The sequence below is a fragment of the Scyliorhinus torazame genome, chromosome 15 (genome assembly GCF_047496885.1).
Source record: "Scyliorhinus torazame isolate Kashiwa2021f chromosome 15, sScyTor2.1, whole genome shotgun sequence".
Taxonomy (NCBI): Eukaryota; Metazoa; Chordata; class Chondrichthyes; order Carcharhiniformes; family Scyliorhinidae; genus Scyliorhinus; species Scyliorhinus torazame.
This window is the reverse complement of record NC_092721.1, coordinates 185159276-185185031: the sequence shown is the minus strand read 5'-3', so window position 1 is coordinate 185185031 and position 25756 is coordinate 185159276. Positions and strand designations below refer to the sequence as shown.

The 25756-nt window shown below is 47.5% G+C and overlaps 1 protein-coding gene across 3 annotated transcripts in view; it reads left to right on the top strand.

The window, feature by feature from the left end:
• slc9a7 (solute carrier family 9 member 7) overlaps positions 1–25756 on the top strand; it is a 205973-nt gene that overhangs the window by 120888 nt on the left and 59329 nt on the right. For 2 of the 3 annotated variants that reach the window (XM_072477259.1, XM_072477257.1), the window contains exons 6-13: positions 3624–3729; positions 6287–6428; positions 9481–9586; positions 12403–12491; positions 14968–15081; positions 16261–16372; positions 16746–16899; positions 20777–20836. In XM_072477259.1, coding sequence (XP_072333360.1) covers positions 3624–3729; positions 6287–6428; positions 9481–9586; positions 12403–12491; positions 14968–15081; positions 16261–16372; positions 16746–16899; positions 20777–20836 — 883 coding nt within the window. The remainder of the gene's footprint in view (positions 1–3623; positions 3730–6286; positions 6429–9480; positions 9587–12402; positions 12492–14967; positions 15082–16260; positions 16373–16745; positions 16900–20776; positions 20837–25756) is intronic. The other variant, XM_072477258.1, reaches the window with a different exon arrangement.

The following is a 25756-nucleotide window of genomic DNA, read 5'->3' as shown; positions in this document are numbered from 1 at the left end:
CGTGTCTGTGTGGGTTTCCTCCGGGTGCTCCGGTTTCCTCCCACAGTCCAAAGATGTGCAGGTTAGGTGGTTGGACCATGATAAATTGCCCTTGGTGTCCATAAAGGATAGGTGGGGTTTACTGGATTACGGGGTGAGGGTGGAGGCATGTGCTTAAATGGGGTGCTCTTTCCAAGGGCCGGTACAGACTTAATGGGCCAAATGGCCTCTTTCTGCATTGTAAATTAAATGATACTATCGACTCCAGAACCTTTTGAGCTCTGAAAAGTCCTTCATTTGTGTTGTCTTATGTGAAATATACCATTAGAATGATTATGAAGGAGGGCGGCACAGTGGTTAGCACTGTTGCCTTTGGCGCTGAGGACCCGGGTTCAATCCCGGCCCTGGGTCACTGTCTGTGTGGAGTTTGCACTTTCTCACCGTGTCTGTGCGGGTCTCACCCCGCAACCCAAAAAGGTATGCGGGGTAGGTGGAGTAGCCGTGCTAAATTGCCCCTTAATTGGGGGAAAAAAATAATAATTGGGTACTCTAAATTTATTTTAAGAAAAGAATGATTAACAAGGTAAGTGCTTTTAGATGCCACCCCTTCAGAAGTGAAGGATTTTTTTAGCTGGGATAATTTAATTTAAGAAGGAAAGAGGAAAAAGGTGGCAGCCACTGGCCCCAGATGGGGAACAAGGTGCCTATTGGGTCTGAGTAGCCCCGGAGCAGAAACCCAGATGTGAGAAAATGCAACCCTGTGATTTGGCCGAGATCAACAGTTCAGGTTTCTCATTTATTGCAAACCTTTCACTGTTATTTCCATGTTGTTTTTTTTCACTTTTAAAACCATAGGATGTAGGGGCAGAAGTAGGCCATTTGGCCCATCAAACCTGCTCTGCCATGCAATGCGATCATGATCGATCTGATTATGATAATCCTCAACTCCACTTCCCCTCCCATTCCCATAACACTCGATTCCGTTACTGATTAAAAATCTGTCTATCTCAACCTTGAACATACTTAAAGGCCCATCCTCTACAGCCGTCTGCGGTAAAGAGTTCCACCGATTCACTGCCCTCTGAGAGAAGATATTCCTCCTCATCTGTCTTAAATGGATGACCTCTTATTCTTTGTTTATGCCCTCTAGTTCTAGACGCTCCCACAAGGGGGAAAACAGCCTCTCAGCGTCTACCCTGTTAAGCCCCTTCAGAATCCTACATGTGTTGATCCCCAAATTTCTTTCTCTGTCAGTCTGGCCTCAATAAAAGTTGAGATGGATTTGCACGTAAAAAGAAGTTATTTATTTAGCTTGCAAGCTTGATTCATTTCATAGAAATATAAGAGACATCCAGTTTCCTATATCCCAGAAAGCGAATGAACAAAGAAACAAAGGGATCTCTGCAAAATCAATTCAAATGGTATCAAGTTTCACATACTCGACGCCCATAGGTCAGCCTATATCCCTCCTGACCTGTTTGATCTATTCTGATTGGCTCACTTCCAATCCCTTTCTCTGGCCCCTATCAGTGCAGCATCACTCTCATAGACACACCTCTTCCTGCTTTTTCCATGCGGTCTCAAATCCCTTTCTCCCTAACTGCCAGAATCAAAGTGGCTTATTTCTACATTACATTAACTAGTATCTCTAAAGTAACTATTTTATATCACATTCGTCACATGCATCAATGAAGTTGCCCCTCTTCTGAACTCCAGTGAGCACAGGTCCAATTTTCTCAACCTCTCCTCCGACCAAAGTGCATAACTTTACATTTTCCTACATTATATTCCATCTGCCATATTTGGTTCCACCTGCTTAACCTGTCTATATCCCTCTGTAGGTTCTTTGCGACATCCACACCTCTTGCCTTCCGATCTATTTTTGTGTCATCCGTAAACTTGACAATAGTATATTCACTTCCCTTGCCCAAGTCATTAATACATAGTGTAAATAATTATGGCCCTAGCACGGATTCCTATGGCACTCCATTAGTTACAGGTTGCCATATTTTAAAAAAAGCTCCCCTTATCTCGCTCTCTGTCTTCCATCAGTTAGTCAATCCTCAATCCATGCGAATATAGTACCCCAACACCATGGGCCCTTATCTTATGAAGTAATCTTTTGTGCAGTACGTTTATCATATGCTTTTTGGAAATCCAAGTATCTGCTCACTCCCTTATATCTATCCTGCTCGTTACTGCCTCCAAGAATTCTAATAAATTTGTGGAACGTGATTTCCCTGTCATGAAGGCATGCTGACTCTGCTTGATCATATTGTGTATTTCTAAATGCTCTACTATTACATCCTTTCTAATGGACTCTAATAAGTTCCCAATGACAGATGTTATCTAGTTTGCTTGCTCTCCCTTGGATAATACCCCAGTGAACAGTCCATTTACTTTCAGAGCCTGATAGCATTGGAAAAGCTGATTTCCCCCTCAATTTCTTGGATTGCTTAAATTTTAGAAATACAAAAACTTAGATCCTTAACCGGTTTGATGTAGACCGAGATAACACGCATGAACAGACTCAAAAACAGCTTTGTCCCCACTGTTACCAGACTCCTATGGACTGACCTCATTAACACTACACCCTGTATGCTTCATCCGATGCCAGTGCTTATGGAGTTACATTGTATATGTTGTGTTGCCCTATTATGTATTTTCTTTTATTCCCTTTTCTTCTCATGTACTTAACGATCTGTTGAGCTGCGCACAGAAAAATACTTTTCACTGTACCTCGGTACACGTGACAATAAACAAATCCAATCCAATCCAAAACCCTGTAACAGTCACACTCAAGCAAAATGTTGCAGATGCAAGAAATCTCAAAGTCAGCATCTTCCAGACTTGCTGGGTGTTTCAGGCATGTTCTGTTTTTGTTTCATACCTTGGGAACGGAGCACAGAGCCCACAACTGGGGTTCAATAGCTGAGATACGAAACCTCCCATCCGGGTTGTACTTTCTTCCAACCTCTTCCATCAACAGGAGATACGGAAGTCTGAGAACAAATACTAACCGCTTCTTCCCCACTGTTACCAGACTCCCGAATGACCCTCCTTCTAGACTGATTTGATCTCTTCACACATCTTCTTTACTGAGTAGTACCGCACTCCATGATCATAATGAATGGCGGGGAAGGCCCGACGGGCCGAATAACATCTTCCTGCCTCTGTTTTCTATGTCAGTCTCTCTCTACTCACACTCCATTTAACATTGGATCGTTTGGCAAGTCCTGTCTTTCCTCTTTTGCTGCATTTAATTCAAAATGCTGCGTGCCTGCCCATTCTACCAGTCTGTCGACTGTCAGCTTGAAATCTTTCAATATCATCCTCCGTGCTTACGGCGCTTCCAGGTTTTGTGCTATCTGCAAATTTAGGAATTCTGCGAGCGTTTGGGACATATTGTGCATTAGAATATGGATAGCACATGTTTAGGTGAGTTGAAGGTAATGGAGTCTGCAAGCTGGGGAACTGTTCAGGAGAGGACCAGAGTATTTGAGTCTGGAGGTAATAAAAGGAAAGAAAATATCTCTCCAGAGTTGGTCTCTGAAACCATTATCGCTATTTTTTTTTTCCTAGCCTTCATAACATTTTGTGAGTTGAAAGGTTCTTCCCTGACACATTGTTGTCTGTTTTCACAGTGACGGTACTTGCCATATTCAATGAGCTTCAAGTAGATGTTGACGTTTACGCACTACTGTTTGGAGAGAGTGTGTTGAATGACGCTGTGGCCATTGTGCTATCGTCGTAAGTGGAAGTGTTGATTCTAATTTAAAAAAAGCAATTGTTTCACATGTTCTCTGAGATGATTCACACAAGGGGCGATGGCCGTTTGCGTGAATTACTGGCAAAATGTCGGTACCCGTAGTAATTGCGAATTGTGGGCCGAGTGTTGGTACCCATGATAAGAAGGGAACTTGTGTGCAGGTGCGCAGGCTGTGGGATGGGTGTTACATTAATATTTTGTCTCCTTGTTTGATAAAGCAAAGGGATGATGCAGATATAGTATTCCAGGAGGAACACTGACGTATTGCACAGGCTAATCATAAAGAGAGAGGAAGTACTCAAAGGGTTTGAATCCCTGAAAGTGGAAAAGTCGCCAGGGCCAGATGGAATGTTTCTGAGGCTGCTGAAGGATGTTAGGGAGGAGATAGCAGATGCTCCCAGGGTGATTTTCCAATCCTCACTAGATACAGGGATGTACCGGAAGGCTGGAGAAATGCAAACTTAGTTCCAATGTTTAAAAAAGGATGAAAGAAAATGCCAAGAATTAATAGGCCAGTTAGTCTTATTTCAGTGCTGGCAAATTAGTAGAAATCCTGAGAGATGGGATTAACTGTCACGTAACAAGGTATGGAATAGTAGGGTTAGTCAGCATGGATTTGTTAAAGGAAGGTAGTGCTTCATAAATGTGATTAAATTCTTAGAGGAAGTGACGAGAGGACTTTTAATATTACTACAATACGGTAGCAGAGTGGTTAGCATTGTTGCTACACAACGGCATGTCCCAGATTTGATTCCCGCTTGGGTCACTGTCTGAGGAGTCTGCACGTTCTCCCCATGTCTGTGTGGGTTTCCTCCGGGTGCTCTTGTTTGCTCCCACAAGTCCCGAAAGACATGCTTGTTCGGTGAATTGGACATTCAGAATTCTCCCTCAGTGTACCCGAACAGGTGCTGGAATGTGGCGACTAGGGGATTTTAACAGTAACTTCAGTGTTAATATAAGCCTATTTGTGACAATAATAAAGATTATTATTATAAAGGTAGTGCAAGTGGATGTTGTGTACATGGATTTTAGCAAGGCATTTGTCAAAGTCCCACATGGCAGATTGGTCAAAAAAGTAGAAGCCCATGGGATACGGAGTAATCTGACTAACTGGAGAAAAAGGTGACTTAGTAACTGGAAACAAAGGCGTTCTGGTTGATGGATGAAATTTGTTTCAAGTGATGTTCCACAGGGCTCGGCAATGGGACCCTTACGGATTGTGTTGTATAATAATGATTTGGACATGAATGTTGGGGGGTGGGGGGGATTGGGAAATTTGCAGACAACACATATTGGTCAAGTAGTGGATAGTGTAGAGAGGAAGGCTATAATCTCCAAAACGATTGATGGAGTTAGCGGGAAAGTGGCAGATTGAGGTCATGCATTTAGTGAGGTCAAACGGTTATAGGGAATACACAATAAATGGGAATGTACCAAGAGGGGTAGATGAAGTGAGAGACTTTGGTGTACAAGTGCACAGGTCCCCAAAGACAGCAGGTCAAGTAGACAAGGTTGTAAAGAAGGCTTATGGAATACTCTTCTTCATTGGCAGAGGTATAGAATATAAAAGTAAGGGTATAATGTTGGAATTGTATAAAACACTGGTGCGGCCACAATTGGAATATTGTGTGCAGTTCTGGTCACCACATTACAGGAAGTGCATAATTGCTCTGGAGAGAGTGCAGAGGAGGTTTACAAGAATGTTGCCAGGGCTAGAACAGTGTAGCTACGAGGAGAGATTGGATAGGTTGGGGTTATTTTCCTTAGAACAAAGAAGGCTGAGGGGAGACTTAATTGAGGTTCACAAAATTGTGAGGGGAAGAGATAGAGTGGACAGAATAGAACTGTTACCTTTGGTGGAGAATTCTAGAACCAGGGGACATAGATTCACGATAAGTGACGGAAGGTGTAGAGGGGCCATGAGGAAGAACGTTTTTACGCAGAGGGTAGTGGGAATCTGGAAGTCGTTGTCTGAATTGGTGGTGGAGGCCATAATTACCTGGACCTGCATTTTTTAAGTGCTGTAAGATACAGGGCTATGGGCCGGTTGCAAGAAGGTGGGATTAGAAAGGGCACCGGATATCCTTGGGCTGGCATGGAGAAGATGGGATGAATAGCCTCCTTCTGTGCTGTCATTATTCTATGGTTCCATGGAGTGTCAGCACGCATCGTAACGGTAAATTAGGGGCAGCGTCGATACTCATGGTAAGGGTGCACTGTGGGCAGAGTGGTACATAAAGTAACAGTGAACTGTGGGCCGAGTGGTACGTATGGTATGGGTGAACTGTGGGCAGAGTGGTACGTATGGTATGGGTGAACTGTGGGCAGAGTGTCGGTACCCATGGTAATAACAAATTGGGGATGAGTGTTGGTACCTACGGTAATGGCGAATTGTCAGTATCTGTAGTAAAATAACTGTCTTCAGGACAGGGGTGGGTGGGAAAACAATAAACTGTTCTTAAATTACTTCACTTTCCTCATAAGAATGCGTGTCTGCGGGTGTGAAATAAAGTCTATCTGTGTTTTGCTTCCACAAAGGTCAATCGTTGCTTACCAGCCAGCTGGCGAGAACAGCCACACCTTCGACGCAGCTGCTTTCTTCAAATGTGTGGGTGTCTTCCTTGGAATATTCAGTGGCTCGTTTGCGATGGGGGCAGTAACTGGAGTGCTAACTGCTCTGATATCCTTTTACCCCAACAGGGAGGAAATCCGCGTCATATTGTACGCGCTGCTTGCCGAGCCGTTTTTGACAATAGAGTGCTGAAAGAAGTCGCGTTTATGTAACTACTTTCCTTTCTTCAGGATGTACGAAGTATCGTACAGCCAACGAAACCCGCTGTAAAGTTGAGACAAATTCACCCAATTTGCCCTCGGAAGGTCTGCCCACCCAAAACAGCACATCGATCGTTAACCTGATGGTAGATTTTTGGTGGTAGTTGGGAGATGAATGTTGAGCAGGACATCATGAAGATTCCTTTGCTCTTCTCCAGATAGTGCCCCTGGGATCGGTTACAACCATCAGTAAGGGCGGCCGTTTGAAAGATGACACCTCCAATGAGGCTGTTTAGCACAGGGCTAAATCGCTGGCTTTTAAAGCAGACCAAGGCAGGCCAGCAGCACGGTTCAATTCCCGTACCAGCCTCTCCGAACAGGCGCCGGAATGTGGCGACGAGGGGCTTTTCACAGTAACTTCATTGAAGCCTACTTGTGACAATAAGCGATTTTCATTTCATTTCATTTCCTGCAGCTCCGCACCCCTTCGGTTATGCACTGAAGTCTCAATAGTGGGACATCTGGAGAGGGACTTGAACAAAAAGGCTGCTCTATTTTTGAGATGGGAGTGCTACCCACAGAGCTGAGCTTAGCACCTGTAATTGCTTCACTGGAAGAATCCTCTCCATTCCAGCCTGTGGCATAGGCACACAGCAAAAGACGCCGAGTTTGCTGAGTCATACGTGCCTCGTTAATTGTAATATACATTACAATTTAGAAGGGTGCAAAGTCAATGGCTGGGGCACCGGATCGACTGCCAGGACCAGTCTCGTCTTTCCCTGCACGAAACCAGCAGTTCAGCGATACGACTCCCAGTTGACACGCTATTACAGGTTTATTTTGAGTATTGATGAAGGCCAGCTCCTCTGAGACACGTTTATAGAAACAGATTTTCTGGAAAATTACTAGCCAGCATTTCTGCAGTTTTATTAATATGTCTGTAGGAGTGACGAGAGAGAGAGAGAGAGGCGTTGATTGGATCACCATCTTCCAAGTGGTGGAGATGATTTATGTATTTTTCCAGTTCTTAGTACAAACAATATTACCCACCTGCTGCACGGTTATTGGTCGCCAAGGCACGATGCCAAATTTAATTCAGTAAGTCGGGTGATTAATCAAAACCCAACTGGTTCTCTAATGCCACCTGGCAGCCTGACCCAGTCTGTGCCACCCTACACGGTGATGATCACGCTTTGGCTGGAGAATAATGTACTCCATGTGCTCGTTCTGAGGAAGGCCCCTTTCAATAATGGTTTAATACAGGTGACTCCCTCATGGAGACCGGATGTTGTGAAAGGGCACTCGCATGCTCCGCTCTGATGCCTCTTTTATCCTTTCTGGTTAAGTAAGCAAAAGGCTGCTCTATTTTTGAGATGGGAGTGCTACCCACTGAGCTGAGCTTAGCCCCTGTAATTGCTTCGCTGGAAGAATCCTCTCCGTTCCAGCCTGTGGCATAGGCACACAGCAAAAGATGCCGAGTTTGCTGAGGCATACGTGCCTCGTTAATTGTAATATACATTACAATTTGGAAGGGCGCAAAGTCAATAGTTACTAATCAGCTGTTGGGTGTGCTCAGAACTATAGCCCTGCAGGAGGCAGTGTCCCTGGGAGCAGCTGAAAGGACAATGAGGATTGGTCGAATCACATTGACAATGTACACAGTTGACCCCTGTCTCTCCCATCATTAGCTTCACACGATTACAAACAGATAGACTTTAATTCCACCCGTCCATTCTGCATTTTGGCTTGTACATATAATGAGTGACTTGCCATGGCCACACCTGTCACATCTGAAGGTGTCACATGTTAAAACTGTCGGTCATGCTTGTATCTGATGGGATAGTCATCACACTATAGGAGGAGGATTCAGCCCACCAAGTCCAGACTATCACCCTTGTCGGCAGCCACTTCCAGGCCATTACCACTCTCTCTATATAGAAGAAAAAGATCTTCCTCACATTCTCTGTATTTCTTGCCTTAAACCTTACAATCTGTGTCCCCCCTAATCCTTAGCTCAAGCGTATTCATAGAACCGCAATATCGTTTTAATATGAAAAAGAGATAGAAAGAAAGCTAGTTATTTCTCTTTATTTTTTCATGGCAAGGCCCTCCCCTAATAACCCTTGATCTGAGTGGCCTGCCACACCATTTCAGAGTTGTGAGTCAGCACATTGCTGCGGATCTGGAGTCACATGTAGGCCAGACCAGGTAAGGACGGCAGATTTCCTTCCCTAAAAGACATGGGTGAACCAGATGGGTTTTTATCGCAATTGGCGATGCTTTCATGGCCACCATTGCGGAGACTAGTTTCCAATTCCAGATTATGAATTGAACTCAAATTCCACCATTTGCCGTGGTAGGATTTGAACCCTTGTCCCCAGAGCCTCTGGATTACCAGTCCAGTGCCACCGTCTGCCCTTATTGTGTGGTGATTTCCATTCATCTTGAGAAGTTGGACTCTGTCACATAGGCTGTTTAGCACAGGGCTAAATCGCTGGCTTTGAAAGCAGACCAAGGCAGGCCAGCAGCACGGTTCAGTTCCCCCAGCAGCCTCCCCGAACAGGTGCCGGAAATGTGGCGACTAGGGGCTTTTCACAGTAACTTCATTTGAAGCCTACTTGTGACAATAAGCGATTTTTATGATGGAAAGAAAAACACTACTGAGCAATATTTTGGCCTCGGTACATGACATGCCATTTTCTCTTGGAACTATGCCCTTCCTGGGGACTGTTTATGTCACAATCGCAACAGGACAGGCCATGTAAGACTCACGCAGCCAAACGACGTAACTCTGGATCTCAAAAGACTCCTGAAAAAATGCCACTGAAGATTAGATAGTCCCCATTTGACAAGGGGCACCTGCACTTTCTCCAGTAAGGCTGCTCTGGTTACTGTTGGATGGGATTCTGATAGGTTTGAGCTCTGATCTTAAGCTATTGCCTTAACTACTGCTCTCCCACGTCACCAAATTCACCAAGCTGCACTGTTTCCCTCTCCTGGAGACGGCACTGTTCTTCTTGATGTCCTGGAGCACCTTCCTCCTGGCGGAAGCATGTGGCTTCACAGGTGAGTTGTTATAACCAAGTATGAGTTAAGGGACTCAGCAGGGGAGTTCGAGAAAAGGTGGGGGATGTTTGACCGTGTTTGAGGAGCTGTTCGTCGCGGGGGGGGGGGGGGGGGGGGGGGGGTGTAAAAAAGGAGAAAAATCTGTACAAACAGTATAGTTGATTGTTGGGAAGAATGTTTCCCGGGGTGTTTATTTACTGTAACCTACTTTGATACAAGTTTGAATAAAATGCGTTTTAAAAAAAATAAAAGTGAGCTTAACCATAATAGTAGAGCTAGGCTGTTCAGGGTGATGTCGGGCAGCATTTCTTTACACAAAGGGTATTGGAGATGAAAGTTCTCCTCCTCCAAAAGCTTATTGATGGGACCAAATGAAAATTCCAAAGCTGCGACTGATAGATTTTTGTCAGACAAGGAGATTGAACCAAGGCAAGCATAAAGATATTAGGTGGCACTTAGCCCTGAATGACGGGGTAGGATCGAAGGGCTGAATGGGCTCCCCCCTGTTCCTGTAATAAACAGCACTGAATTATCCATCTGTCTCCATCAGGGCTGGCTGCTATGTAAAGTGTAGACCATGGTATGCTGGTGGAATGGGGGCTGCTGTTAAGTAGGATAAGGGCAAAACATAGCACTGGGGCTAAACAGAGGAAGACATCCACTCCCATATCCTGTGCAGTAACTAATCTGAGAATGCAGGCACAAAATGCCATGTCTGAGAACCCTCGACGAACACAACAAATTTACGCTTCAAGACAAAGGTCTTAAAAGAACAAGAACTTTGATCGAAGCTTCACCTCCGTAACATTGGTGGTGATGGCACTGCAAACTACATCGACTTTCATCTTTTTAAAAAAAGTAATATGCGCTGGAGAAAATGGGGAGTGTCTATGTGTGCGGGCCTGCACTTTGCTTCAAGGGAATTAGTTTCCCAGAGCAGCCCGCCTCTGTCTAGTTGGAATTCACTTGCAGTCTGACAGCAAAATAGCACCGCTTCAGGGAGAGACTGGCTGCTCCTTTGTAAGGTGGCAACAGTGAATAATCCATGGCACAGCACTCGATCAAGACGTTGCTGCAGTAGGGGGGGGGGGGGGGGGGGGGGAATTGTATCCGCTTTCCTTCCTTGCAAGAAGAAAGACAAAAAGCTTTTCATTATTGAAACACGATTGCAAGGCGAGGTGATTTGATGGATGGTGTGGAATACTTTTAATGCAATGGTGACTTCACTCTCTGCAACCTGAGTGGTTCTGTTTAACAAGCTGGAGAGGGGTTGAATAGCCACTAAAGTGAGAAGCTGGTGATCTATTACTTGCATCAATTGCTGTGTCAGACTCCAGAGCCTGCTCATCTGTAACCTGCTTACTGTTTCGCTTCTATGGATAAAGCAGACCTGCTACTTATATTACGGTAGCTTTGTGGATAGCACAATTGCTTCACAGCTCCAGGGTCCCAGGTTTGATTCCGGCTTGGGTCACAGTCTGTGCGGAGTCTGCACATCCTCCCCATGTTTGCGTGGGTTTCCTCCGGGTGCTCCGGTTTCCTCCCACAGTCCAAAGATGTGCAGGTTAGGTGGATTGGCCATGATAAATTGCCCTTAGTGTCCAAAATTGCCCTTAGTGTTGGGTGGGGTTACTGGGTTATGGGGATAGGGTGGCGGTGTTGACCTTGGGTAGGGTGCTCTTTCCAAGAGCCGGTGCAGACTCGATGGGCCTCCTTCTGCGCTGTAAATTCTATGATAATCTATCTGCAGTAGACCGGGGCAGGTTGGTGAGATTTAAGCTGAATTTGGGCTTGCAATTTATGCTCTTTCCAATGCTACCCTAGAGTTCCTTTGATATTGTTTGATTGATTAACAAGGGAGTAAAATATTCTGGGGGGTTGGGGGGGTTGCTGGGCAGGAATGTTGACTTTAAAGTTATGCTGAAAACGTTTTATTTATTCATTCATGGGATACGAACTTGGCTGGCTAGGCCATCAGTTATTGTCCATCACTTGTTGCCCTTGAGAAGGTGAGCCGCCATCTTGAACCGCTGCAGTCCATGTGGTGTAGGTACATCCACAGTGCTGTTAGGGAAAAGTTCCTGGATTTCGACCCGGTGACGGTGAAGGTTCCAAGTCGGGATGATGTGTGACTTGGAGGGGATTTTCCCGGTGGTGGTGGGGTTCCCAGGTGTCTATTGCCTTTGTCCTTTCAAGTATTGGAGGTCATGGGTTTGGAAGGTGCTTTTGAAAGAGCCGTGGTGAGTTGCTGCAGTGCATCTTGTAAGTGCTACAACTGCTGCCGCCCTGCATCAGTGGTGGAGGGATTGAATGTTTGTGGAAGTGGGAGCAATCGAACGGGGCTGTTCTGTTACGGATGGTGTCGAGCTTCTTGCGTATTGTTGGAGCTGCACTCATCGAGGCAAGTGGAGAGCATTCCATCACACTCCTGACCTGTGCCCTGTAGGATGTGAACAGGCTCTGGGGAGTCGGGAGGTTTAGTTACTCACTGCCAGATTTCCAACATCTGACTTGTTCTTGTAGTCACAGTATTTATACAGCTGGTCCAGTTCAACGTATGGCCAATGTTAATCTCCAGGATGTTGATGTTGGGGAAATTTGGTGATGATAATGCTGCTGGACATCAAGAGGAGATAGTTGGACTCTCTCTCTCTCTCTCTCTCTCTCTCTCTCTCTCTCTCTCTCTCTCTCTTTCTTGTTGGAGATTCTCACTGCCTAGCACTTGTGTGGGACAAATGTCACTTGCCACTTGTCTGAAATGAAAAGCAGCTTGTCTAGCGTTCCTATTTTAACTAGCCTTGTGTTTCTGTGTTCAGGTGTGGTTGCAGTCCTCTTTTGTGGAATCACACAGGCTCATTATACCTACAACAACCTGTCACCAGAGTCCAGAGACAGAACGAAGCAGGTATGGAAGAACATTGGTGTCGACCCTCAATTTGATTGTGTGTGTGTAACATCAGCCAGTCCTGGTAGGGAGGGCCACAGCAGGATGGCAGTGTGAACCATTGCCTGAACTAGGGAAGACTCAACTGGACAGAATTCCAACCCATATTTGCTGACACCCCAAACAACAGCTTTCATTTATATGATGCCTTTCACCTAGAAAAGGACCCATGGAGTCTATCAAACTGATACTGAGCCTCATGGGGAGATATTGGGACAGGTGACCAAAAGCTTGATCAAAGAGGGCGGTTTTTATTAGTGTCTTGAAGGAGGAGAGGGGTTTTGTGAGAGAACTCCAGAGTTTGGCACCTGGGCTACAGAGGGCGTGACCGCTGAGGATTGGGGCAGTTACAATTGGAGTTGCAGAAGAGGCCAGAATTGGCAGAGTGCACTGATCTCGGCGGGAAAGGTGCGTAGGTGGTGGCTGGGAAACGATTGGATGAGGATTGGCTGTAATGTCTCTGTGGCTGGACAGCTTATCAACTGTGGACTCTGGTTAATGACAAAAGTTGCTGCAAGGCAAAAGGAATCCATGGAACTGTAACCCAATGGGAAAATGACACCAGAGAGAGAGACAGCGAGAAATGGAGGGTAGGAAGTTGGAGAGAGGTGGGTTTGAGAAGCGCTTACGGTCGACTGGGCCTGTAATTGACCAGAATTTAGAAGAATGAGGGAATTGACACATTATTCTGACGCCATTGGACAGACTGAATGCTGGGATATTGTTTCCTCTGGCTGGGGGGGGGGGGGGGGTCTTGAACGAGGGGATATGGGATAGTCCATTGAGGAATGAGATGAGGAGAAACATTTTCACTCGGGGTGAGTAATTCTCTACCACAGGAGGCTGTAGAGGCCAAGTCACTGAATACACTTCAGAAGGAAATAGATAGATTTCTAAACTCTGAAGGCGACAAGGGGTATGGAGAGAGTGCAGGACCATGGCTTTGAGATAAGAGGATCAGCCATAGAAACGTAAAAAACACAGACAGAATAGGAGCAGGAGGAGGTCCTTCAAGCTCGTTGCTCCATTCATGCTATATCTAACTGCTTCTCAAAACCATATAATGTTTTGGACTCATGATCACAATGAATGGCAGAACAGGCTCGAAGGGCCGAATGGCATCCTCTTCTATTTTCCAATGTTTCTATGTTTGGAGCAGGGATGACTTGACAAATGGATGATCTTCAGTGTGATTTTTGCTGCTGATCAGGTTTTTTTCCCTCCACTCCCTCATCCCACTACACCTGTCCAGTTCAGCCTGCGAACCATACCCCTTGAATTTACTGCTAGCATCGGCCCAGGGGGCTGGACTTGTCAGCGTGTTTCAGAAGATAATCTACAAGCAGCTGGTGGCGGACATGTTGGGTTTTGCTTCCAAAGGGACGTCTCCTCCTCATGATTTCTGTTATATTTATATAACCGTTTAAAATGTGGCTTTGAAAATCCCAGAACTGAACGGGAGTCGGAGCGTGCAGGAAAGGAGAAGTGGAGAAGAGAGAAAGATTTAGCGGTCTTTATTGCTCCCTTCCTAGTTGTCCTTCAGAAGGTGGTGGTGAGTCGCCCGCTGCCTTGAACCACTCGTCCCTGAGGTGTGGGGAGACCTATGGTGCCTCTGTAGTGCATTGATACAACGGAGTGGCTTGCTGGGCCATTTTCAGGGGGCTGTTAAGAGTCAAGCACATGGTTGTGGGACCAGAGTCACCATGTCGGCCAGACTGGGTACGGATGACAGACTTCCTCCCTGGAGCGCATTAGTGAATCAGGTGGATTATTATGAAAATCCGGTAGTTTCATGATCATTATTAATGAGGCAAGCTTTTTATTCCACATTTATTAATAGATTGAATTTAATATTGCCTGGAATGCCGTGGTGGGATTTGAACTCCTGTCTTCTGGAGCATTAGGCTAGACCTCCTGGATTACTCATCTGTAACACCACCGCCATGCTACTGTCCGTATAAGTATGCATACAGTAGCGGTGTCATTGAAATTATCCTCCAGTGCCAGTGTTACACTGCCTGCAGTCTGGGGAGGACTGACTCTCCAATGCCAGTGTTACACTGCCTGCAGTCTGGGGAGGACTGACTCTCGAATGCCAGTGTTACACTGCCTGCAGTCTGGGGGGGACTGACTCTACAGTGCCAATGGTACACTGCCAGCAGTCTGGGGGGGACTGACTCTCCAGTGCCAGTGGTACACTGCTGAGTGGCTAACTCTCCTCCACTGCAGGCAGCCTGGGGAGACTGAGTCTCCGCCAGGTTGGGCAATTCCCATTTGTTTGCTTTCTCTCTTTCACTTTCACACTGGGCTGTGAGCTGAATGCTCAAGGCCTTTTGTCGCACTGTGCGTTTCTAAGTTCACAAACCGAAATGCGTTCCCGTGTACTGTGCACTAACGTGACAGCACTGCACACTAACGTGACAATCTTCTTTTGCAGTTGTTCGAAGTTCTGAATTTCCTGGCCGAAAACTTCATATTTTCCTACATGGGTTTGGCATTATTCACGTTTCAGAATCACGTCTTCAACCCCATCTTCATCCTGGGGGCCTTTGTATCCTTTACTCCAAATTCCTGCAATTTTTATAAAGCGAGTTCGTTGTTATGCAATTACGATTTGCTGCCTATTAATTAAACAGGGATGCAGACTTTCACTTTTTTTTTTAAGGGTAATTTACTCTAAGTACCTTTTTTAGATGGAATTTATGAAGTCTTTTCTTAAAATGAATATTTAAGTCAAGGCTAGATAAGCATATGATGGAGAAGAGAACAGAGGCTGATGCTGGTATTGTGAGATGGGGAAGGAAGCTCGCGTGGAACATAAACACCAGCATGGACTCGATGGGCTGAATGGCCTGTTTCTATAATCGATGTAAAAACAGCCAACTAACAAAATTGGTGAAATGTTTGCATTTGAAATGTACAGTTTCAGAGAAAGTGACTTCATTATCGGGCTTTGAATTCCGGGGAAATAAATGCAGGTGTTTTCCTTTTATTTTCTTGCAAGTGTTTTTTCCCACTCTTGGTCTCCCAGCAACAGCTAAAGTGACGAGTTAAGGCCCAGGTCTAAAGTTAACCGCTGCCCCGGAGTTATGCACACAGGCCATGGGGAATCCGCTGCCATTATGTGGTGGTTCGGGCATGTAGCCTTGTACACGGGAACAGCCTGTATCTACCTGGTCCTGTTAGAATTTTATAGGTTTCTATGAGATCCCTCCTCATTCGTCTGAACTCTAGTGAATATAATTCTCTGTTGATTATTCTTTTTGTCTACAATGTACGTACTGTGTACGTTCCCTCGGTCGTAGAAAAATACTTTTCACTGTACTTCGGTACATGTGACAATAAATCAAATCAAATAATCCTAATTGACTCAATCTCTCCTCGTACATCAGCCCCACCATCCCAAGAATCAGTCTGGCCAACCTCCGCCACACTTCCTCCATAGTAAGAGCACCCTTCCTCAGGAGACCAAAACCGCACGCCATATTCCAGGTGTGGCCTCACCGAGGTCCTGTATAATCGCAGCAAAACATCCCTGCTCCTGCACTCAAATACTCTCGCTATGAAGGTCAGCGTACCATTTGCCACCTTTGCCTGCTGTACCTGCATGCTTATCTTGTGTGCAAGGACACCCAGGACTTGGTGCACATTCCCCTCGTTCAATCTGTAGCCATTCAGATAATCTGCTTTTGTTCGCCGTGCAAGCTCCTTAACAGCTCTTGCTCATCAGATTGCTATCTTGCTCGGGCGAGCTGCCAACATTTACCCCTTGTCTTTTTTCCTGAACTTGGCCAGAAAGCACAAGATTGGCTGGAACTTCCAACACATGATGATGATTGCAGGTACAGAGTCACGTGTCAGCTCGACTGGGTTAAGGGCAGCAGCTATTAATGAGAACAGCATTTCATTAAGCAGTTGGAAATCGGTGATGGGGTTTGACTCATGTTTTCCGAGCATTAGTCAGGGCTATGGATTACTAGTCCAGTAACATTAACCACCATTCTACTGTCCCCATATCTGGTCATCTCTCTGGAGCGGGACTTGAACCCACAGCCCTGTGGCTCAAGAGGCAAGTGTATTACCCATTGAGCCGGGCCTGACAATGGAGCGGTTTCTCAATTTACCCTCTGCTCACCGAGGTTAATGACGAGCTTGACGGTGCCTCGCTATTTGAACGTTGAATACCTCAGTGCGTGACCCTTGTTCTTCCCACAGGTTTGAGAGGAGCCATGGCCTTTGCTCTTGCCATCCGAGACACCGCCACCTACGCCAGGCAAATGATGTTCACCACCACCCTGCTTATTGTCTTTTTCACGGTCTGGGTCTTCGGCGGAGGCACCACACCGACGTTGTCATGGTTGAGGATCAGGTCAGCATCTAACTCCATTTTAAGTGGCTCCCGTGAGTGGTTTGTTTCTTTTTGTTTGTTTGTTTGTTGAGAAAGACGTTTCTCTTTGATTTTTATTTTGGCGTGGGCCGCTGCACTTTTGCCCCGCAGGCAGTTTCCCTCAGCCAGGAGATCGCCTGTTGGGGCCGCTGAATTGGCAGATCTTCCTCTCCATGAAGTGCGCACGTCACACCGCCACTTCCCCCTAATATCCTGCTGAGACCCCGGGAGCTTCGAGTCTTAAAGCCCAGAAATGAGTTTGGTTCTTTGTGCCGGTTTTCTATCCAATTGTCCCCATTCCCCTGTCCTTTTCCCATAAGCCCCGCAGGGGTCGCCGTTTCAAAATTGCAGACCCAATTCCATTTTGAAAGTCACGTTGAATCTGCGCCCGGCGCTCTCCAGATCGTGACGCGTGCGGTGTCTTCGTTTAGCTTGACCCGTGGTGAATCGCAAGTGCCAAAGATTTCAGCTGCCGTGCGGCCAATAATGGCTTATTCTTGCCAGAGAAACCTTTGGGCGCAGCTTCTGGACTGAACAGCAGATGGCGGTAAGAGCTCAAACAATTCTGTCAGAAACTACAGTTCATCCGCCCAGTTCCATTTCAGTGAAGATGTAAATTCAGCCCTTGCTGCCTGATCACTTTTGTCTGCTTGTGTTTTGGGAATCATAGAGGGGGGGGGGGGGGGGGGGGCTGTTTATACAGATTGCAGATTACAAATTCAGCTCTCGATCCCAGTCTGGGTACAAGTGGCAATTTTTTTTCAGCTTTTTTTTTTTTGCTGAACTGTCTTCAGACATGTTTGGTGAACTGGTTTTCTTGAAATGTAACCGGAAACAGAAGGAAATGACTGCGGATGCTGGAATCCGAAACAAACACAAAAACAGGAAATGCTGGACAAACCCAGCAGGCCTGGCAGCATCTGTGGAGAGGGAAGCCAAGTTAACGTTTCGAGTCTTCAGAGCTAAAGGGAGCGAAATGTTGGTCTGATTTTGACGGTTTCACTTCCTTTAATAGGCACGTAACTCCAAACTTCACCCGAGTTTGTTGTCTCCTAACCACGCCACTTCAGGCCCTTTTGACCTTTAGAGACGCCTCTACTTGCGTTAGGGGCCATTAGTTCTGCTTTTGGCTCCTCAATAAGAGGGAATTTGGTAACTGACTCTTGAGTAAAGAAAGAAAACTGGGTCTGTTTCTTCCCTTCGATTGACGTGATGTTTGCAACATGTGTTCACTGGGTGTAACTTTACCCAGAAGATGAAGAATGTGACAATGGATCATCCACAAAACAGAAATACCTCATTCATGCATTAGTCATTCCTGCTGAAGGTGGGATTAACAGCCTGTTTTATATTGTGAAGGTTTCCAGAAGTGGTTTTGCAAACAACCCAGTTTCCTGAGTTCTGAATTCACCCCGTTTGTGCGCAGGAGCCGATCCGTACAAACTATTGCCAATCATGTTGGGGTGGCACAGGGGTTAGCACTGCGGCCTCACAGCCCAGGGACCCAGGTCGATTCCGACCGTGGGTGACTGTGACATTCTCCCCGTGTGTGCGTGGGTTTCCTCCGGGTGCTCCAGTTTCCTCCCACGGTCCAAAGATGTGTGGGTCAGGTGGATTAGCCATGATAAATTGCCCCTTACTGTTCAACGGATAGGTGGGATTGGGGGGAAAGGACGGGGACGTGGGCCTGGGTGGGGTCCTCTTTCGGAGGATCTGTGCAGACTTGACGGGCCGAGTGGCCCCCTTCTGCACTGTAGGGATTCAGCATCTGCAAACTCTTCACAAGAGGGTCATCAAACAAAATTTGACATGAGATATTAGGACAGGTAATCACAAAACTTGGTTTTTAGAAATGCCTTGAGAGGAGAGATGGGGCAAGGGAGAGAGAGAGCGCGCGAGAGGGGTGGAGAGGAAAGAGCGAGAGAGAGCATGCAAGAGGAGAGAGCGAGAGCATGCAAGAGGAGAGAGCGAGAGCATGCGAGAGGTGGAGAGGAGACAGCGAGAGGTGGAGAGGAGAGAGCGAGAGCACGCGAGAGGTGGAGAGGAGAGAGCGAGAGCACGCGAGGGGTGGAGAGGAGAGAGCGAGAGCACGCGAGAGAGTGAAGAGAGAGAGCCGCGAGAGGTGGAGAGAGAGAGCGACGCAAGAGGTGGAGAGGAGAGAGAGAGCGACGCGAGAGGTGGAGAGGAGTGAGAGAGATCCCACGCGAGAGGTGGAGAGGAGAGAGCGCGCGAGAGAGAGGTGGAGAGGAGAGGGAGAGGAGAGAGAGCGCGCGCGAGAGGTGGAGAGGAGAGAGAGAGCGAGCGTGCGAGAGGTGGAGAGGAGAGCGAGCACGCGAGAGGTGGAGAGAGCGCGCAAGAGGTGGAGAGGAGAGAGAGCGCGCGCAAGATGTGGAGAGAGAGAGCGTGCGAGGTGAGAGAGCACGCGTGAGGTGGAGAGAGATGAAAGAGAGCTTGGGAGAGAGAGAACGCGAGTGAAGGGTGTACGGGCGAGAGAAAGAGGATGAGAGGCAGAGAGAGGGGGGCACAGTTTTACAGTAGGAGTTCCAGAGCTTCGGTTCTTGGCAGCTGGAGACATGGAAGCCGTTGTGTCTGATTTGTTCAGCGTTAACTGGTTTGTACGACAGTTGTCCTTGAAGGTGGCACATGGGATACTTGCCTTTATTAGCCAAGGCATGGAATCTAGGAGCAGAGTGGTTATGGTGGAGATGTATAAAACCCTGGTTAGGCCACAGCTTGGAGTACTGTGTTCCGTTCTGGTCACTGTTATGGGTTGGATGGGATTGCACTAGAAAAGGTGTAGGGGAAATTCACCATGATGGTGCCTGGGCTGAAGTGTTCTATGAAGAGAGGCTGGGGTTGTTTTCCTTCAAGCAGAGACGGTTGAGGGGGGCCTGGTTTGAGATGTCCAAAATTATGAGGGACAGAAAGTAACCTTTCCCATTAGTAAAAGGGCCATTAACCAGGGGCATCGATTTTAAGGTAAGGGGCAGGGGATCTGAGGACTTTATTTTCACCCAGAGGGTGGTGGGAACCTGGAACTCGCTGCCTGAAAGGGTGGTAGAGGCGGGAACCCTCCCAACTTTTAAGAAGCATTTTGATGAGCAGTTGAAACTCCACAGCATACAAGGCTGCCGGCCAAGTGCGGGAAAATGGGATTAAAATGGATAGGTGCTTGATGGCCAGTGCAGACACGGTGGGCCGAAGGGCCTCTTTTTGTGCTGTAAAACTCATGGCTGTGACTGGGTGAAACGCAGATGTGGTGAGGCCCACTGTGCTGGGACTCCATGAAACACGGCATTGGAGCAGCTAACCGCCAAGGAAGGAATTACCAGCCCATGTGGGACGTGAAAAGCAGCTGCCCCTTTTTTTGTGTGGAGAGATAGTTGGTCTGCTGGGTGCTAGTGTTTTATACCTTATCGTTATTTTACTGCTCTCAACAAGCCAACATTTGGACCAAGGGCGTTTTTTTGGAAGTGGGGTTAATTGGCCATTGACTCATTGACTTGAGCCCAGCCTATCGCGCGGCACGTTTGTGCCTGTACCAGGGAATGGCTGGACCCGCGGGTTCACACTTCAGCCTTCCGCCTAAGTGAGCAAAGCTGACCAGGGAGACTGCTGGACGTTTTCCCCCGTTCTGTGGGACCGTTTGAAGTCTTCTCTTGAAAAGAGATTTCCCAATCTTAATCCAGGTCCGAGGCAGGGTAGGCCCCCACAGCTCACAACTGCCCTTTATGGTTTATGAGAAGCAGGCCGTGCCTGCAGCTGCTGTAAGCCGGTTGCTCGGGGCGGCGAGGTCGGTGTTTGCGGAGTTGTGCCGAAGTAATTCTGACATTCCGTTCTTGTGCCGTACCGCCTTCAGAGTTGGTGACCAAGTTCCGTCGACAGAGGATCTGGCTGGTGACCGCTGGAGCTACTTCAGGTGACGCACAAGCTGGCTTCAGTGTGCCTGTTAAATTAACCCCCCCCCCCCTCTCCCCTTCCCCACAGTGCCAGCTAATCTTTCAATTTCCTCTAATCCAGATTTGGGCTTCTTCTTCTTGCACATCTGGCTTTTCGGAATGCCTGTTTTTCTCTTTTTATATAAAAGATGTAAAATATAATCCAATCTCTGTGCTTTTCTGGGCCTGTGTGGCAGCAGGCTCTTTGCCATTCTCCTCTCAGCTAGTGCAGTAATTTCTCACTGCTGCGCCTCAGTCTTTGTCCTGTGTGTCAACATGCTGTGCTGGCTATCTCTTTGTCTTCGCTTTTCTTGCGAGTGGCTTCGATTTCCAAACGGTGAGGCCTGTTGGTTGGCGTTTTGGGTTGTTTCTTCCCGAACGAGAGAGAGGCTCAGGGGGGGGGGCGAGAGTCCGCATTGCAAACCAAACCGACTCTCTTGGCCGCCTTTTCTCCGACCACCACCGCCACCCCCCCCGCCACCCCCCACCCCCAACTCCCTCGCCAGTGACCATTCCCGTAGCAACGTGTGCCAAAGCAGGGGAAAAGTGCACGAGACAAACGGACGTGCAGAGCGGCGAAGAGAGTAAGAGGGAGAATCACTCCTAAAACATGAACCGTGGGTGTCGGGGAAATCCTCTTCTATCGTCTTTTCATCAACATCATCCTCCTCAATCGGCATTTCTCTGCATCATTGAAGAAGCACGGGAGGCAGCAAAAAAGTATTTCACTGGTAAAATCTGTGCTTCATCCAAAACTGCTGGTTCCAATTCTAAGCTGTTCAATTTTCTTCTTCTGTCCTATTTTCTCTTCTCCTCTGCCTGTATATACACACACACACACACACACACACACACACACACACACACACACACACACACACATACATACACACACACACACATACACACACACACACACACACACACACGCGTGTGTTAATACTCTGATACGATTCTACACGTGTTGACCCACTGAAAGAAGACTGGTGGCGGAAGGGGAGGGGGAGAGAAAGATCAACGTCAAACCCGGTCAGTTCATTATCCGACAGTCACGTGTCCGCTGCACCAATCGGCAGCAGGGACGAGATTCTGCGCAGGCGTGGCCGGGTGGATGCTGAGAGGACCGATCCGTTCATGGGGGAATCATGAACAAGGGGCACAGTTTCCGAATAGGGAGAATTTAAGACCAAGGGGAGGAGAACTTTCTCCTCTGAGAGGGTTTGTTGGTCTTTGGAATTCTCTTCAACATAGAGCCGTGGAGGTTGGGTCATTGAGTGTAGTCTTGAGTTCGACAGATTTTTGATACCATAAAGAAGTGAAGGGGAAGATCAACCGTCATCTTACTGAATGGTGAGCAAATTCGAAGGGTCGTATAGTTTACTCCTATTTTTGATGATCTTATAACCCCAGTAAACCTACTTTCCACTCTAATTTGAGAAGCACTGAAATAATTTGTAGCATACTAATACTAGGCTGGCTTAGATACATTTCGCACCGTAGACACCATCTTTCTTTCTTTGCTGTTAACATCACTTGGCTGAGTGGGCAATTAAGTGAGGCTGCACCACTGTCTGGAGTGTCTGAGACTTTCCATCAGGATTATTGACATCTGGAGGAGGACAGTTCTGCCCCTGAGGAGGCATGCAAGTATAATCAGTGGAAGTGGGAGGAAGTGGCTCTTCTGACCTATGCAGCAAGCAGTGTGGCTTGTCTTCTTAAAGTTGCCTTGAGAAATGTGGGTGGTGAGGGAGCGGGTGCCATGAGTTCCTGCAGTCCCTGTGGTGATGGTTCTCCAATGCTGGGGTTGGCCTTTCTGGCCTCTATTCATCCACCTGTTTGCTGTCGCATCCTTGAGACTCCCTCCGTGCTGCACTGGAGTGGCAACCTAATTTTTTGTACTCGAGGCCTGGAGCGAGACTTGAACCCCAGACCTTGTGATTCAGAGGAGAGATTGCTGCCCACTCGACCACAGCTGACATTTCACGTTCGACAATATAAATGGTCTTACAGGGATCTAGGCGGGATAATGGGGTAGACACCGGTGACTTTCCCCTCCGTGACCTTGGCTCAAACCCACTCTTGATTGATGGGATAACCTTTTCCCCTGTCTGCAAGAAAGAGAGTTGGGGCCTCTCACTGGAAGTCCTAACGGCTGTCAATTGACAGTCCTTCATTTGGAAGTGTCACCCAGATCAGCCTGTGGGTAAGTGGTATGGACCAAATTCTAATGCTGTAATGTAGGGAGTGCTGCCATAGAATTGTTGCAGTTCAGAAGGAGGCCATTATGCCCATCGCATTGCGCCAATCCTCTGAAAGAGTACCCAACCTAGGCCCACTCTCCCGGCCTATCCCTGTAACCCCACCTAACCTGTACATCCTGGACACTAAGGGCAATTTAGCATGGCCAATCCACTTAAGCTGCACATCTTTGGACTGGGAGGAAACCGGAGGACCCGGAGGAAACCCACGCAGAGACGGGGAGAATGTGCAAGCTCCACAAGACATGGACCCAAGGCCAGAATTGAACCTGGGTCCCTGGCGCTGTGAGGCAGCAGTGACGGTACTGTCCCCGAGGTGCAAGATGTGAACAAAAGGGTGCCTGAAGTGGATAATTTTCCTGTGTTCCAGCACCAACGTCCCTTCACCCCCAGTAACCGTAAAAGCTTAAGCAATGAAAATGAGCGACATTAGTTTGGGCCTCGGTTTGAGAGTGTGAGCGAGGTCTGAATGATGCCATGTTAGCAGAAGAGCCATCACACTGGCATTGTTCCAGTGGCTTGTTCCCGGCACATTTCCACTGTTGGAAAGCATGATCTAGAAGGAAAGCTAGTGTTACCCATCAGCTTGCATTAGGCTGATTGTAACACTGTACCTGTATTTGGATGAAACCAAGCGTCTCTTGACCTGCTCAGCTTCCACACAGCTAGTGGATAATGTAACGGTGACCCCTGCTGAAATCCTGCAATGCTTTCTAGGTTCCATGATTAATTTTTCGAATGTGAATCAATCCCCTGAATTATTGGCACAATTGGCATTTGTTTTTATTTTTTAGTTGCATTTGCATCAGTGGAGAAGCTAAATCGGGCAGTCATATCCTGCCGATTGTATAAAGAGTTCCTTTGGAATCGAGGCGCATGCATGAGTGATTCAATGACAAAGAGCTGTCGATGTCAAAAGCTGTGTTGGGTGCATCGTGTAAAGAATTGCACCGAAACTCCCTCTGCTGGAGCTGGGGAAGGACACTAGTCGACCAACATCGACAGTATTAAGAAAGTTTCTATCAATCTTTAATGCTGCATTCTTTGAAACAACCAGGGAAATGGCATGTGTGTCGTGGAGCATTGTGTTAAAATAGTGCTTCCTTTTATATTGATAAAAATGTAAAGACGTCATCAGGAGTGCTCACGGCCCGGAACTAGAAGGATGTGAAGAGTGAGTGAGTTCATTGCCGGAGTTCTTTCCATTCTGAGACCAGCAGCGTCAAGCTCACCAGCAGCGTCAAGCTCGCACTTCCTACGTACCGCTATTTCCCAAAATGCAACATTCTGCAGCCAACCTTTTTAAAACAAAATCCTGCTTTCTTTGCCATCTTGGTCGAGGACTGAATGGTCTCCTTCTGCACTGTCGGAATTCTATGATTCTATACTATCTTCAGCACGGTAGGGCAGTGGCAGCGTGACAGCAGAGTGGTTAGCATTGTGGCTTCACAGCGCCAGGGTCCCAGGTTCGATTCCCCGTTGGGTCACTGTGCGGAGTCTGCACGTTCTCCCCGTGTCTACTTTCCTCCGGGTGCTCCGGTTTCCTCGCAAAGTCCCAAGACATGCAGGTTAGGTGGATTAGACCTGATAAATTGCTTAGTGTCCAAAAACGTTAGGAGGGCTTATTGGGTTATGGGGATAGGGTGGAAATGAGGGCTTAAGTGGGTCGGTGCAGACTCGATGGGCTGAATGGCCTCCTGCATTGTATGTTCACAACCTGGGGCCATTAACATAAGATTAACACTAACAAATGCAATTGGGCACTCGGTAGAAGCTTCTTTACCGAGGAGGTGGTCAAAATCTGGGACGCTCTGCCATATGGAGTAGTCAGCGTTCCATTTAAATGGGTCAACGGTGATGCAGTGGCATTGTCACTGGACTAGTATTCCCAGGGCAGTGCTCTGGAGACCCGGGTTCAAATCCTGCCAGGGCAGATGGTGAAATTTGAATTCAGTAAACATCTGGACCATGAAACTGTTGTTTTAAAAACTAAGTTCCTTTGGGGAAGGTCTACATGTGACCCCAGATCCGCAGCAACTTGGGAGGCAATAAATGATGCCCACATCCCACAAAAAAGGCGGAAATGTTGCTTTAGATGGAGAAGGGTGTTGAAGATGAGGAGCACAAACACTGGCCTGAACCCATCAAACCAAATGATCTGTTTCTGGAAGTAAAATGAGTGAACTACTAATGAGGAAAGGAAAGGGAGAGGGCGTAGTTCAGTGACCGGGTTGCACCTAGTGCGGATCCGGGCGCAATGGGTGAATCCCGCGTAAACCCCAAATCGGGATCCATGCCGATCAGAAGTCACCCAACTTGCTCCGTCCAGCGCTACCTGGATCTCTCCCTCGACGAGAAAGATCCAGATCTGCATGTTTAAATTAGCCAATAGGCTCATTCGCCATTCGGCTTTCACCCGGAACTTGGGAGTCAACGGCGGCGCCTGCAAGACCTCGACAGGGTGCCGTTTAGCACTGAATTCCACAAATATGGACCAGGCGTGACGGCACCTCAGGGAGGGGGGGCCTGGAGGCCTTTAGGGACCCCCCCCCCCCCCCCCCCCCAAGCTGGTCGGGGACAGGGCAAGGTAGTAATACCCTGGGACTCTCCCCTTCCCGGGTGGCATTGCCCAGCTGGCAGTGC